This window comes from Salvia hispanica, chromosome 1 (genome assembly GCF_029641045.1).
Source record: "Salvia hispanica isolate PSC_SH4W2 chromosome 1, Shi_PSC_v1, whole genome shotgun sequence".
Classification (NCBI taxonomy): Eukaryota; Viridiplantae; Streptophyta; class Magnoliopsida; order Lamiales; family Lamiaceae; genus Salvia; species Salvia hispanica.
The window spans coordinates 25,640,070-25,655,906 of NC_142692.1; the positions used below are offsets into that span (position 1 = coordinate 25,640,070).

Genomic DNA, 15,837 nt, shown 5'->3' on the forward strand with positions numbered 1-15,837 from the left:
GTTCAACCCGGCTACACCAAAGTAGGCATGCCAGATCTAGAGGCGGTGGTCAGCGACGGCTTCTAGGATCATCGTCGGGTGGCTGTCCTTGTAGCCGCTAGTAAATTGGCCTCTCCAGGCCGTCGGGCAGTTCTTCCACTGCCAGTGCATACAGTCGATGCTCCCTAGCATCCCAGTTGGTACTCGTCCAGTTGTATCCCCGACGTCTTGAGACATTCGCGGCCAGTTGTATCCCCGACGTGAAGGTACTCGTCGAACATATCCGCTGTTGTGCCGTAGGCCAACTGGCGGATCGCAACCGTGCACTTCTGCAACGGCGTAAGTCCGGGTCTGCCGATCCCATCTTCCCGATACTAGAAGTACTCATCACGGCAACGTGTGCACAATGCGGAGAAAAAGATCTCAGCTCATTCTAAAACGGCGGTGAAAAACATTCGGGCCCCACCTTGGATTCTCGGCAAAATAATCTGCGAACAGACGTTCGTGCGCTACGTCGTGCTCGCGGGGGACAAACGTCCGACGTCGTATCGGGCGAGGGACCCGCGCCTCCGCTTCCGCCGCCTGCTCCCGCTGCATTTGTGCCAAGCATTCCGCCTTGGCTTCATTAACGACATCGAACAAGGCTCGAGTCAAGGCCCGTCTGCAGCCATCCGATGTACTCAGATCGTAGTCGTCGTGATTCATTTTTGAGTCGATGAGAGAGAATAATTGAAGAGAAATTGAAGAGATGTGAAATTGGAGTGTGTGAAATGGTAGTGAATAGTAGAGTTTAAATAAGAAAATTTTCTTGAAAAAATTCAAAAAAAAATTAGAAACGCGTGCCCAACGTCCGCGTCGTCCACAGTGACGGACGATGCGACGGACGATGGGTATCCTCCGCGCATCGTCCGCGGACGATCTATTGGGCGCGGACGATGGTTAACCCATCGTCCGTCGCATCGTCCGCCCCATGCGGATGCCCTAAGATAAGTGCTGGGTATCTATTGGGACGTCCCAATCTAAGTTTTTATTTTAGCAAAATTAACGTCTAACTCTTTTATTTTTCTCTGTGAATAAGTTAAACTCTATGCAGTATGTTATATTTATTAACATTATTTTTCATTCATGAAAAATAATCTTATTTTTTTGTTATAGATTATCCAAAGAAATTTAATCTGTATCTATTTAAAATAAATTATGTCCATCTAAAGTGGTGGTCCTATTTTTATAGTAGTAAGATTATTATTTTCTAAATAAGTAGTCATACTGATGATAATCCTGTTAAAATGGAGAGCCTTTGACTAAGATTTTGTCGTCATATATGTAACGCAGCTTCGTTGTTTGATAATTCATCTGTCTTTTCCTCCTCCCTAAAAATCCTACGATTAGGGTTGCACTTCCAATCTCCCGATTTCATTGCAATCTCCTATTCCCTCTGCCCTCTTTGCTCCATAGCCACTGGACCATTCAATTTCGACAACGTTTACCGGAAAAATTGGGGATTCCTGATCTGAAGAGCATCGAACGATGCATTCGGTGCCTCCAAACCACCTTCTCCTCTCCACCCGCCCCAGCGTCTCCTCCTTCTATGGCGGTTCTTCTTTTCATCGTCTGAAACATCTTCAGAAAAGTGATCGGCGTGGTAATCTTACTAGTAGTTAACCTTTTGCCTTCAATTGTTTTCCGATCCGTTTTCCCCATCGAGATTTCTCTGCGCTCTGTTTTTCGTACCCGGACGTGACGTTAGGATTTCTTATCAATTTGACGTGGCTTGATCTTCGGATTTGTGTTGATCGGGCAACGTTTCGTTTTGAGGGGTTAAGTGAGGTAATTAATGCTGATGTTTTCCATTTCTAACTTTTTTTTTTCTGGATAATTTACGTTTTATGTTTTTGAGTTATTTTATTCTACTTTTTATATCAATTTCACAGGTTTTGTTCATAATCCATTACTTGTTATTGCTTAATTGAGCCTCTTCGCTAGGATTTGAAACTGAGGGTCTAAAATCAAACACTTGTTGTATTTATTTGGCTTGATGGTTAATTAGAGTTCCGTTATATTGTTCTTATCTGGCAGCAATTTGCTTTCGTGATTTCTGTCTCACGGTTAATATATTTCAAATATGTTGACATGGTTATGATTGATCTAAGCTCAATTTCAATGCATTGTGAAGATTATATATGTTCCTTTTGAAACATTGATAACAAGATAGTCGTCGCTAGATACATGGATTCCGGTTAATATTGTAATAGTACCTTCTGGTCGTACAGGATTCCGGTTAATATTGTAATAGTACCTTCTGGTCGTACGAGTGCAGTGGATTAATTGGTCGTGTGATGATATGTGTCATACCGGCAGGGGCTGTGTGTTGTGTTTCAGTAACTCTTTGTTTTTCCTACTCTAGGATGATAATCCATCTAATTATGTTATGGTCACTATAATTGAATGATATTATGATGTTTGGTCAGTCATATATTCAAATTTTATTGACATATCTTATTTATATGGTTTTGTGGTTGTCATTCTTCTGCGTGTGCTGATGAACTTCTGATTTTTGCATTGACAGGTCTTCTCTGTAGCTGTGTCGTTGTAGATGGAAGTGTTTGGTCCTCATAACACATCATCTTGTCTATATATAGCAAGCAGCGGCTGTTCTTCAACAGACCCTGACCATCTAGCTCAGAAAAACTCGAAAGATCTTTCTATGAATGACCTCAAAACATGCCTGACAGAGTTTTTTAGTGTTGAAGATATTGGATCATCAACTAATGAACTCAACCTATCTCCTGGGAAGGATTATGTAGTAAATGTGGTGAAAGAATGTGAATGCCAAGGCTTAGAAAGGATTCACACAGATCATTCAGCATCTGAGAAATGCTTAAGCAAGTGTGCCAGTGGGCCCAAGCCCTCTGTAGATGCAATCATTGGTGAGAAAGAAGAGCAAGAGGGAGATATCAGGGCTGAAGTATCTGAAGTAAATGACTTTAATAATCCCTCTAATAAGTGCTATCCACAATCCAAATCACTGCCTGTAAGCTTTCATTATGATCTCAGGTCTACTCTACCAAGTATTTAAGTGTGATTTCTCTCTTGTGCAATAGAAATTATTAATAATCCCATTCTGGATTTTCTATGGCTAGTTATGCAAATGTTTACATCAATGTAAATGAAATTTGCTGATGCTGTGATTTGTTTTTATAGATTCTTGGAAAATTTGGTTTTATCTTAAATTCTCAGTTTGTGGGATTTATGCTGTTTCCCTTTGGTCTCTGTTGTTGAACATGTGTCTTTTATGAAGGTTACTTGAGTGGATTTAATACAGAAAAACATGCATTTATATCTTTCAACCCAAAATCATGTCAGTGATTTAGTTTATGTCGAGTTTATACATCAGTAATCTTCCGTTTGACACCAGAGTAACTGTTTGAGCATTTTAATGTGTCATTTCACTAATGAGATTACTCTGATTCCTTGCTCAGCTGTATCGTTCTTGATAGTTGATTCCTTGCTTATGATCTGTAAAGATTAGGTTTTGTGATTGTAGTGTTGACAGTTGCATTGTTTTCTTTCTTTTCTCAATTCTCATTGATGCTATTTATCTCCCAGCTTCCCTTGAAGCTTGTATCTGCCATGAAAGGTACCCGTGAAAAGCAGGGAATGCCACCTAAACGTCTCTCAGTAACCTGGGCTCCTGAAGTATACGACCCAGTCCCAACATCTGTGTCACATCTTCCATCAAATAAGAATCTAAACTATCGCAGCAATAGCAAGAAGTATGGGAAGTACAAGCAGAAGAGTGGTTCCAAGTCTTCAAGAGGCAGCAAGAGTAAGGATAAGAAGCAGGTTCGGAAAAGTGGTGGTGGGTCTACTAAGCTCAGGCCCTTCTTTGAGACCTATGGAGACAGTATTGGCGAACCACATGTAGATTTCGATGTTAGCACCCCAGATCCATTTTGTGGGAGTAGCTTCCTGAAGCAATCTGTCAGTATGCACTTTCCGGTTGCTGAGGCTACGTGAAAGAGTCATGGATGGTGTATATAAATAAGTAGAGACTGAGATCTTGTTTGATCCATGATCGTTGCAAGATGCATGAGAGATGATTGATATAACCATGGTTGTGAGTGCTTTTTGTGGTTGATTTTGACCTTTCCTTTCTGTGAACCTTTGTTTTTTGGTGATTTATTTCGTTGTTGGAGTTTTCAATATTTGTTTTCTTTCAAGGTGATGGTGTTTTTGTCCACACAGCAAATTTCTGATGAATCTGAGCTCATATTATTTATCAACTTGAGTTGAGTTTTTTTTTTCAGTTGAGTTTAGTAGGTTGATTGAATTTCTTGGCATATTCCTGGGTTATTAAGTATTGCTGTCGAGTAAAGAAACTATTACACATTTTGAATACTCAGCCTAATCCAGACCAGAAAGAACACATGATTTCATAAAATTCCTTCATCTAATATCATGTTGGTTGGTAATAGCAGATTATGAGCCATCAACCAACTGTTACAAAAAGTAGCAGAGTGATGGAGGCAGGGCAAGTGAAAAAGATCGTTCAATAATATAAGCGTGAAGCCCACCTGCTCAAGTTTGTCGCAGCCCCGTGCTTGTCCAGTACCCAGATCATCACGTGTATCAACAAGCAATAATAGTGTAAGAAAATTGAAAAGATTCCAAGGTCATTGTAGAATTGAGTTGATATGCTCAACCATGACATCAACATTAAAACAGATTTCTCTACGGATAGATATCTTAATTATGACTGTCCCGTGGCTCTCTCCTTTCTCCCTGAGGTCAGGCAGCTGTCCTGAAACAATATTTTTTGCTTATTATGACAAAAGAAAAGAAATTCCACTGCTAAGAGATCCTATCAGCTTTTGATAGAACAAACTTCTTGAATGGCTTCTTCGGAGCACCCAAAAGAAGAGGCCTTTAAGATAAGGTCGAAGTGTTGATTGGCTATAGTTCCATTTCATTTCAGGTAATTTTGTTACCTATCAAATGACGGTGGCTGACCTTTGTCCATCAATATAGTATCACCAAGTGATATTCGAAGGTTGTTTTGATTAAAAGGAATTCCACTCTCACAACTTCTGTCAATGAATACCAACTCCAAACATAAGACAGTAAATATCTTTCCCAAGCATCTTACACATCAACAATCAAGTAATGGTTCAATACTCGACTGCACTTGATCTAGCACCGTGCATCAAGTAATAGTTCAATGCTCGATCTAACGTTCGAGCGGTGGGCATCTCGCGATGGCACTACAAAGGGCCACATTCTAGATCCAAGAGAGACATATGAAGTGAAGTCTTAAGTTAGACAAAGAGATTTAATAATGTTATTGTTGAGTTACAAAACGAATTGCAAAGAACACAACGCCAAGGATTACATGGTTCAACGTAAGTCTACATCCATTGGCAAAACAATATGATCAATGATTCATTCCATATTAAGATAACCAAGTTAGTATTGGAAGACTAGCTTGCTTACAAGCATGTAAATCAAAACCATAATTTGAATGCACTATCTCTTGTATCACTATATGAATCGCTTTCACTCTATAATCGAAGCCTACTTAAATGTTTTCTTCTGCATTCTAGAGTATGAGAGTAGTTCAGACTCTTTTATTACATTGGCGATGATGATTGTTCAATTCTAATAAGTTCACGAAATATAAGCTGGCTTTAGTTTGACTCAAAAAATGGATCGAGCCAATGTAGCACTATATCTCATTTGTTTCACAACATCAGGACTAAACAAATACCCAGATCTGATATTAACTTATTTGACCAAATAAAACCTAAAGGGAGAAATAATGTAGTAACAAACTAGCCTGTGATTTTTTCATCATGCTATTGCAGCCAGATGCAGAGATAAATACATCTCCACTCTCCAGCTATTGTCCATTATACAATTCACTAAAACTGACAACAGATTTTGCAGTTCAAATGTGTCCCAATAAATAACACAGTTTCTTCAAAAGCCAATATATTCCAGTCAATTAAAATATATTTTCAAAGAATTTGGATGGAAGTCAATAACCACTCCATCCAACAGTCTTGTTCGAAGTGTAACCAGTGTCAGTAGATTGCATGTCTCGCCTAGGTGGAGGTTGCTGAGGAGCTTCCCTTGGTTTGGCTGGGTCGACAAAAATTACCCAACCATCAATGAACTGGCCATTTAATCCTGACCTTGCCTTCTCAGCTTCTTCCACGGTATCATAAGTTACAAAACCAAACCCCCTTGATTTCCCAGAGCCTCTGTCAATGATAACTTTTGCTGCAAGATCAAAGAGCGCATTCACAAGACTAAATTGAGAGGATAGAATATAAATTCAAATCCAAGACAGGCAGTGTGCCTAAGAATAAGGTTTGAGCTGTTTACCCTCACGAAGATTTCCAAAAGGTGCAAATGCCTTGTATAGCATATCATCAGTTGTTGTTCTTGAAAGACCTGTTTCATGAGATTTAAAGAACCGATAGTCATTCTTTACACAACTGCCGTAAACAAGACCCCTTTTTTTCTGAGAACTCTCATGCATGAAGTATGGTAGTATGGTACAGGTACTAGGGTAATATTCAAAGCTGAATCATTCATAGGGCCATAACAGGAGCATTAAATGTCTTAACTGTGATATGTCAAAACTATTTCATCCAAGCTACATGATTTATGGACAAAGCTACTTTGGGATCTATGGAGATTAAAATGTTCCAATTTAGTCTTTTTTTAGAAAATATTAATCTCAAACATCTTCTTTGAACAAGTCTTTGAGATACCCATGCTTTCACACATTCCACAATAAAAAAAATAGCTCCCGCATCCAAAAGAGAGGTACCACAACCATGGACTTATGGTTGAGGTTGTGTCATATCATGTGAGATATGCCATGTTGGTTTAGATCAAATGCACTAATACCGCAGTTTTGGACATGAAGAGGTGAAGTAGCACATATATATACATTTTACAGTTCACTAATTTCCAGGAAGCCTGACCGAGGGAATTATATTCCAAATTTTTATAGGTCATAAATAAAAGCAGGTGTGCATACATATAGGTGAGTCCTCGAACGTGTATATAAGAATGATCTGTGTATATGCATATACACCCGAATACATACATAAATATATCTACTTGTCACTCTAACATTTGAAACATCTCCTATTATCTGTATTCATATATTTCCTGCCAAACAAGCAGTGAAAGCCTTCAGTATACGATCGCTGCTGGCGATCATAGTACAGTATAATTTATGATATGGCAAAAAAGGACGGAAAATGCACGGAAAAGTTATATCCGTGGCAAAACATTACACATAAATCGTCTAAAATCAACATCAAAGCATTGAGCAAACCTGGAAGTATTCACTTAAATAAAGACGCAGTGTCTGCAAACATGAGCCATATTTGAAACAGAGTAACGCATAATCACCTTTTTTTCTCAATCATGTTGAGCAAAACAGAAGCCTTCAGATTCAAAAAAACACAAAATCCGTTTCCATTGAAATAAGACGAAGATTTTGCACGAATTGAGAAACCAAATACAGTCAAATGAAAAGGCGTATTAGTATTGAAAGAATGAAGAGCCTTACCGCTGACGAAGAGCTTAGGGGAGGTGAGCGTGGGAAGAGTGGATTCGAGGCGAATCGAAGAGAATTGAGAGCGTATATTGAGCGCCGGCGTGGATGATCCGTTGAAAATGCGACGGAGAGCTGAGGCGAAGGCCATTAGGGGTTTGAATTTGATAGAATAGGGTATAAGTATGAAGTACCGATGGAAGAAGATATAAAAACCCTAGCTAAACCCCTCTTTTTTAAATGCTTCGACAGAATTGTAGAACAATTATAAAAAGTAGGCGCGCCACCGCCGGATCATTATATACGGACCGTTAGATGTTGGTTTTAAATAATTATTTTTGGGTCAATTTCAATATTTTCCAAACATTATGATAGTGGTCAGGAAAAACAAACTTTTTGAACCGCAGAATTTTCTAATCGGACCTGAATAAAAAAATATGAAATAGAAAACGAAATTGATGTATTAAAACAATTCAGTGAACAAAGAGTCATGTTGATTTTGTAGCTATTCCACGTAGATCGCTCTCAATTCAATTTCTTTTATTAAGATCCGATTCAAAATTCCACAATTCGAAAAGCTTATGATTTTTCAGAATAGTATCATAGTGTGTGGAAAATATTGAATAGACTAAAAATCAGTATATATTTAGAGATTAATTTAACTATTTAAGATATTTAAATAAAATAATAAAAAGTAATTTGATAAAGTTCAAGTAAAAATTAGGGTATTTATTTTAATAAATTTTTATATACAGTTAAAACTTAAAATTATATCAATATTATGATTCAGACTTTACCAGGATGATCATAAATATCACCAAACTTTAATTAGTATGGTTGATTATAGTCTTGACCCTATTACTATTCATGATATTTACAACTCCTAAAATCTCCTATATATGATCTCACATGTAGTAAATTCATATCGGATTGACAATCCACGTGCATACCGAAAGTAAAAAGGTTACCATGCAGGATTCGACCAATGTGGAAATAAATTACATCAAATATAAATTTTTTAACTTTGTGTTTAAATACTCAACACACAATATTTGTTATGAATTAAGCTTTATTTCTTGTTTGTATTTTCCGTTACATATTATTAGATGACGAATAATTTTTCAACATAACTGGATATATAAGTCGCTTTTGAAAATATTATTCGTAGCTTTGGCCATTTTACACGTGTATCCTTTTATCTCTAATGTAAACTATTTATAATATTCTTTGGGGATGATATAAGTGGCTTCCTTTATCTTAGATGTAAATTAATTATAATAGTAGTTTTTTGGGATAGTATTATTGAAATAATTGAATAAACAATTACATAAAGTTTTCTAATGTGAATCTTGTCGATTTAAGAAATGTCTATTGCCCGGATTTGTTCTTACAAAATTATTCAATAACCCAAACAAGAAATATGACAATAAAAACGGTAAAAAAGATGAAGAAGATGAAAGTGTGATGATTTAGGGTAATGAACAATAAAGATAACTTGGTTGTTTTCACTCAAACAATAACCTAATTGTAGATGGGTGGAACTTATGATTTGTGAAAGTTCAGAGGACTCATTTGCAAATAAGGGAAGAGTTATGAAAAGCGGTTAAATCGGTTAAAAGGCGCCAGCTTATATGAAGAGATAACCGTCTGTTTTATTCTCATTAGTTCTTCAACAAAGCCATAGAGAGAGAGCACTTTCTAAGTGAGACATCATCGAGATTGAGTGAGGATTATCAACTGTGAGTGTTGTAATCGATTTCTTGAGTGTATGTTTGAGTGTTCTTGTAGTTTTGAGTGTGTTGTAATCCCTTTGGTACTTGAATAAGATTTTGATCAGTTTCCTCCGTGGACGTAGGTGGTAACACCGAACCACGTAACATCTTGAGTCATTTGTATCTCTCTGCATCGCTACGTTCATCTTCTCCGCGCGATCCACCAACAAATTGGCGCCGTCTGTGGGAAGTATGGCAGCTGCTAGATTTGATCTTGAGAAATTCACCGGTGCACACGATTTTGGATTATGGAGAATCAAAGATGCGAGCCATCTTGATATAGCAGGGGCTAGCGGATGCCCTAATCGCAGAAGACAAGCCCGCGAAAGGAGAGGAAGACGACGAGATAACTGATGAGAAGCTCGTTGCCAAGAAGGAGATGGCAGAGAAGGCGTATAGCACACTGATCTTGAGCCTGTCTGATCGAGTTCTCAGGGAAGTCTCGAAGGAAACCACCGCTGCGGGGATATGGTCCAAGCTTGAAGGTATCTATTGCACTAAATCTTTAGCCAATAGACTGTATATGAAACAAAAGCTTTACTCTTATAAGTTTGTGGAGGGTAAAGGGGTGACTGAGCAGTTAGAGGAGTTCAATAAGTCCATTGATGATTTAAAAAATATTGATGTCAAAATAGAGGATGAGGATAAGGCTATAATGTTGTTGAATGCTTTACCTAAATCCTATGAGCACCTCAAGGATGCAATGTTGTTTGGGAGACAGAACTCCATATCTTTTGAAGAGGTTCAGTCAGCCTTGAAGGCTAAAGAGTTTCAAAGAAATAGTGTCAAATTTGTGGACCTGACTGCAGAGAGCCTGAATGTCAGCACCAATGACAAAGGCCAGATCAGAAGAAGGGGTTCAAGAAACCAAAGGGGCAAAAAGCCAAGAAAGAGGATCAAAAGGAAACAAGAAGTTGCCACTGGTGCAAGAAGCCAGGGCATATTAAGAAAGATTGTTATGGTTGGAAAAGGAAGCAAGCAGAGGAAGAGAAAGGTGTTAGTACAGCTGATGTTACTGAAGAAGTCGTGGTAGCAGAGGCTCTAAACATCACAGAGAAAGAGATCTCTAGTTCCTGGGTGATGGACTCAGGCTGCAGCTTCCACATGACCTCCAAGAGGGCATGGCTCTCTGACTTGGAAGACTCAAGTGGATCAGTTATGTTGGGGAATAATCATGTTTGCAAGGTTGAGAGGATGGGAAAGATAAAATTTCTCATGGATGATGGATCAGTCAGAATTCTCTCAGAAGTAAGGTACATTCCCTCCATCAAAAGAAATCTGATATCACTTGGCATGCTGGAAAGGAAGGGAATGAGTTTCTCTTCATCAGATGGCTACATGAAGGTTGTCAAGGATAGTAGGGTTGTTATGAAAGCAAAGAGGATAAATAGCCTTTATTATCTTGAAGCAAAGGTCATTGTGAGTGAGCTGAATCTGGTAGAAAAACTCAGTCTCAAGTCTTGGCACCTAAGGTTGGGACATTTGGCAGAATCTGGCCTTAAGGAGTTAGCCAATAAAGGAATTATTAAGCTGAATGCAGAGGAGCAGCTTGGCAGCTGTGAACAATGTGTCCTAGGCAAGAGCAAGAAACTGGCTTACAAAGCAGCAAGACACAACTCTGGATCACCAATGGATTATGCCCATAGTGATATTTGGGGTCCAGCTCCAGTCCAAAGCATTGGTGGAGGCAGGTATTTTCTCTCTATTATAGATGACTTCTCAAGAAAATTATGGCTATATGTGATGAGGGAAAAATCAGAGGCCTTCAAGAAATTCCAAGAATGGTGTAAGGAGGTTGAGGTGGAGAAAGGCAAGTCCCTGAGATGCCTCAGAACAGACAATGGGCTGGAATTCTTCTGCGGAATTTGATCAGTTTTGCAAAGATAGAGGAATCAAAAGGCATAGGACGGTTCCTAACAATCCACAGCAAAATGGAGTTGCTGAGAGGGCAAATAGGACAGTTTTGGAAAGGGTTAGATGCATGCTATTCACATCTGGAATGGCAAAGAATTTATGGGCTGAGGCAACATCAACTGCTGTTGTTCTTATAAACAAGTCACCATCATCTGATGAAAAATGGTATGGATCAGTGGGGGACTATTCAAGACTGAGAGCTTTTGGGTGTAGAGCATATGCTCATATCAGACAGAGCAAGCTTGAGCCAAGAGCAATCAAGTGTGTGATGATTGGCTATCAAAAGGGAGTGAAAGGTTACAGACTTTGGTCCACTGAACCTGGGAAATTAAAGGTAGTTGTGAGCAGAGATGTTGTGTTTAAGGAGGATGAAAAGCCTTTTGTTAGGAAGGAGTCTGAGAGTGCTCAAATTGAGGTGGAGCCTCCTGATGTGGATTCAGATTCAGAAACTACTGATCTTTCTGAGAGTCCTAGTTTCAGCACAAGTCAGCCTCCTATTCAACATCAGAGCCCAGCAGCAGAGCAACCTCCCCCACTCAGAGCCAAATCAAAGAGGCAGATAAAGCTCCCATCTAGATTTAGTGACTATGACATGATGTATTATGCATTATGTGTGGCAGAGGGAATTGAGTACCATGAGCCATCTACATACAAAGAGGCTGTCAGGAGCCATGTGAAGGATAGATGGATGAGGGCAATGCAAGAAGAGATTGATTCTCTCCACAAGAATAAGACTTGGATATTGGTACTAAGGCCATTGCATCAGAAGGCTGTTGGGTGTAAGTGGATTTTTAAGAAAAAGGTTGAAGCTTTCCAGAGCAATAAAATCAGGTAAAAAGCCAGATTAGTAGCCAAGGGCTATACTCAAAGGGAGGGAATTGATTATAATGAAGTGTTTTCTCCTGTGGTCAAACATAGTTCTATAAGAATACTCCTAGCAATTGTTGTGGAGAAGAACTGGGAACTTCATCAGTTGGATGTCAAAACGGCATTTCTGCATGGAGATTTGATGGAAACCATATATATGGAGCAACCTGAGGGTTTCATAAAACCTGGAGATGAAGATAAGGTTTGCTTGCTCAAGAAATCTCTCTATGGCTTGAAGCAAAGCTCAAGGCAGTGGTACATGAGATTTGGAGAATACATGCAGAGAATTGGTTTTGAAAGGTCTTTATATGATAGCTGTGTTTTCATAATGAAGAGGGAAGGAGTGGCTGTGGCATACTTGCTACTGTATGTAGATGATATGTGTTGGAACCGGCAGCGGAAGCGGGTGCATTCATAACAATAAATCAAATAATAATCAGATCTATTTAGCAGATTATTTAGACAAAAGCTATTCGCGTAATTATCACATGTATCATGCTCATAACTTGAATTAATCATGCTTTAAGAATATTGAAAACCTAAAACATGCTTTTCTACGGAGCAGGAAAAATACCTAATTAATTCTCCAAAGAATTGAAGATGGCTAGCTTCTTCTCCACGTGATGCTTTGAGTACTAAACCACAAATCTTCTCTCTGGTTCCCGAACTGTATCCCAATATCAGTGTGGGCTGATCTTACTAGAATACTAGGACTTAAATAAAGAAGACAGAAGAAATCCTTTTTGGAATAGGAGAGGAATTCGAAAATCTCTACAGCTAGGAGCTATAATTTAGAAAATTACACTAATCTGAATTGTGTTATTTCTGTCTCCTTTATTCTCCTATTTATATTAAGTTCCTTTTGGGCCCAGACAGGGATCTATGGAAGGTTTTGGATATGGGCTCATCCAATTTACTTTTTACTAATTAAATTGAACCCACAATTTAATATAAGTTATAATTGGAATATTACGAGCAGCCACTACAGAAGTAATATTGAACTCTCCCCATCCAAATCCGAAATTATAAGTAATCCGGGTTTCCGTTTAACTTTCATTTCCCGTGCTTAAGATTAAAATGTCCATTAATTAATTAATGTCTGCTATTGACTTAATTAATTAACTTCTTATTAATTCCAAGAGTGGACTTAGCATGAAACACTTATTTATTATTCATAGAGTAATCACACTCCAACTAGCTAGGTTCCGAATAATAAAACCTCGTTTCGCGCTCCTCTTGAGGACATTATCAAACGAGACTCAGCTCGTGCACGATTCAATATAATAGCAATCCTAGCACCGCTAGATATCGATCACCACTACCCAATATATCAGGATCATTGGGTTACGAAAAACCCGCACCATTTGATAAGTCAAAGTAGTGCATAATCAATACCGTATGCTCAATGCTAACCTACATTGATTAAGAAATAAATATTTATCAAGACCTCGCCTTTCAGTAGATAGCCTAAGGCAAGTCTTGCTGTTAGATCCGTTCAGTGCTATACCACACCAATGTCATCTTATTTCAGTAAGGCTTAGAAATATGCGGACTGACATTGCAACCTTTCTCGATGGGTAGTCAAATTCCATCTAGGTTGTGAAATTCATCTTTTTCTTTGTTTAGAACTGACCGTATTACCTTAAAGTGGACGATGCCCACAACCGGTCTACTAAAACAAAAGACTTAGACTTTGTTAAGTTAACTTATACATTTAAACATGCATTAACATCCATTAAATGTAAGACATAACAACATTATGACAAAAATAATCTGTTTTATTTATTGGAAAATAAAATAAGAGTTTTACAGTATTCAATCACTCGAAACGTGATTTCTAGTATACAAACTCTAACAATCTCCCACTTATACTCAATACACTTTCGAGTATACAAAAAAATGTGCTAACGTCTAATATTCTCCCACTTATACTGAAAGCGGATTGAGGTCTTGAATTAGTCGAACTCCCATTCCTTCAACATGGCTTTCATACGGCTTTACCGCTAATGCCTTCGTGAAAGGATCTGCCAGGTTGTTCTCTGACTCAATCTTGACCACTTGTATGTCTCCTCTCTGCACTATATCTCGAATGATATGATACTTCCTCTCTATGTGCTTGCTCGCCTTATGAGCCCGCGGTTCCCTCGAATTTGCCACAGCACCAGAATTATCGCAATAAATGGTGATGCTCTTGGGCATATTCGCGACCACTCCTAAGTCCAGAAGGAAGTTCTTAAGCCATACAGCCTCTTTTGCAGCCTCCGAAGCAGCCACATATTCGGCTTCCATGGTAGAGTCTGCAATGCATTTCTGCTTTACACTCTTCCAAATTACGGCTCCACCTCCTAAGGTAAACACATATCCGGAAGTTGATTTCCTCGAATCTACATCAGATTGAAAATCTGAATCTGTATATCCTAAAGGACAGAGCTCGGCTGCATTGTAAACTAGAACATAGTCCTTAGTCCGATTAAGGTACTTGAGTATGTTCTTTACGGCAGTCCAATGTCCTTGGCCGGGATTAGATTGATATCTTGCTACCATGCCAACAGCAAAGCAGATATCGGGTCTAGTACAAAGCATAGCATACATGAGACTACCAACTGCCGAGGCATATGGTATTCTTCTCATCTCTGCTATCTCAGATGTTGTCTTAGGACACATCTCTTGAGATAAATGGATGCCATGTCTAAAAGGTAGAAAACCTTTCTTGGCATCTTGCATGCTAAATCGTCTAAGTACTGTTTCGATGTAAGATTCTTGGGATAAGCACAACATTCTCTTAGCTCGGTTCCTAAGAACCTTGATACCGAGAATGTGTCCCGCTTCACCCATATCTTTCATCTCGAACTGGCTGGACAACCAAGTTCGCACCGATGACAACATCTTTTTATTGTTTCCAATTAGAAGAATGTCATCTACATACAAAACTAAGAACATAACATTTCCTTTTTCAACCTTCTTATACACACAGCTTTCATTAGGGCATTTTTCGAATCCAAACTTTTGAACTGTTTGATCGAAACACTGGTTCCATGATCTAGATGCTTGCTTGAGGCCATAAATGGCCTTCTTAAGCTTCCAAACCATGTGTTTCTTGCCCTTTACCACATAGCCTTCGGGTTGTTCCATGTAGATGGTCTCCTCAAGACTCCCGTTTAAAAATGCAGTCTTAACGTCCATCTGCCATACTTCCCAATCCATGTAAGCTGCTATAGACAAAAGTATACGGATCGATTTGAGCATGGCCACTGGGGAGAAGGTCTCATCGTAATCGATGCCTTCCTTTTGGGTATACCCCTTAGCCACTAGTCTTGCCTTGAAGACTTTAACTCTTCCATCGGGTCCACGTTTACGTTTGTATATCCACTTGCTCCCAATGGCAGTACGGCCTTCGGGTAGGACAGACAAAACGTAGACGTCTTTGTCTACCATTGATTGTAGTTCCGAATCCATTGCTTTCACCCATTCGCAATGATCGACATCTGCCTGCGCCTCTGCAAAATTCCAGGGGTCAAGTACATTGCTGTCCGAGGAGTGATCCTTGCACTCACCCAAACCAATGTATCTATCGGGCTCATGAGAGACCCTCCCACTGCGGCGCGGCACTACAATATTTGGAGTATCTGTTGAAATTTCTGGAATTGTTGTCACACTAGGTGATTGTTCTTGGTTAATGGAAGTTGTGACTTGAGTTAGCTCTTCAAGAGCTATCTCACTGCTGGACTTATG

General features: G+C 39.0%; 2 protein-coding genes across 2 annotated transcripts; one reads left to right on the forward strand and one right to left on the reverse strand.

The window, feature by feature from the left end:
- The first annotated feature begins 1,291 nt into the window (after positions 1 to 1,291).
- On the forward strand, positions 1,292 to 4,285 carry LOC125219161 (uncharacterized). The gene is made up of 3 exons (XM_048121056.2): positions 1,292 to 1,806; positions 2,546 to 3,010; positions 3,586 to 4,285. Exons 2-3 carry the CDS (start codon positions 2,573 to 2,575, stop codon positions 3,994 to 3,996), a joined length of 849 nt encoding a protein of 282 aa, XP_047977013.1. The 5' UTR covers positions 1,292 to 1,806; positions 2,546 to 2,572; the 3' UTR covers positions 3,997 to 4,285.
- Positions 4,286 to 5,797: 1,512 nt separating this feature from the next.
- On the reverse strand, positions 5,798 to 7,803 carry LOC125219162 (RNA-binding (RRM/RBD/RNP motifs) family protein). Its single transcript, XM_048121059.2, has 3 exons — positions 7,568 to 7,803; positions 6,364 to 6,432; positions 5,798 to 6,258 (listed from the first exon to the last, which is right to left on the reverse strand). Exons 1-3 carry the CDS (start codon positions 7,701 to 7,703, stop codon positions 6,014 to 6,016), a joined length of 450 nt encoding a protein of 149 aa, XP_047977016.1. The 5' UTR covers positions 7,704 to 7,803; the 3' UTR covers positions 5,798 to 6,013.
- Between the last annotated feature and the right edge of the window lie 8,034 nt (positions 7,804 to 15,837).

What these genes read in the sequence shown, in the direction of transcription:
- LOC125219161 (XM_048121056.2), top strand. Translation starts at nt 2,573, where the DNA reads ATGGAAGTGTTTGGTCCTCATAACACATCATCTTGTCTATATATAGCA. An exon ending in CACAATCCAAATCACTGCCT is followed by an intron (nt 3,011 to 3,585) that starts GTAAGCTTTCAT and finishes TTTATCTCCCAG; the next exon opens with CTTCCCTTGAAGCTTGTATC.
- LOC125219162 (XM_048121059.2), bottom strand. Translation starts at nt 7,703, where the DNA reads ATGGCCTTCGCCTCAGCTCTCCGTCGCATTTTCAACGGATCATCCACG. An exon ending in CCCTAAGCTCTTCGTCAGCG is followed by an intron (nt 6,433 to 7,567) that starts GTAAGGCTCTTC and finishes CTCATGAAACAG; the next exon opens with GTCTTTCAAGAACAACAACT. An exon ending in TTTTGGAAATCTTCGTGAGG is followed by an intron (nt 6,259 to 6,363) that starts GTAAACAGCTCA and finishes TTGATCTTGCAG; the next exon opens with CAAAAGTTATCATTGACAGA.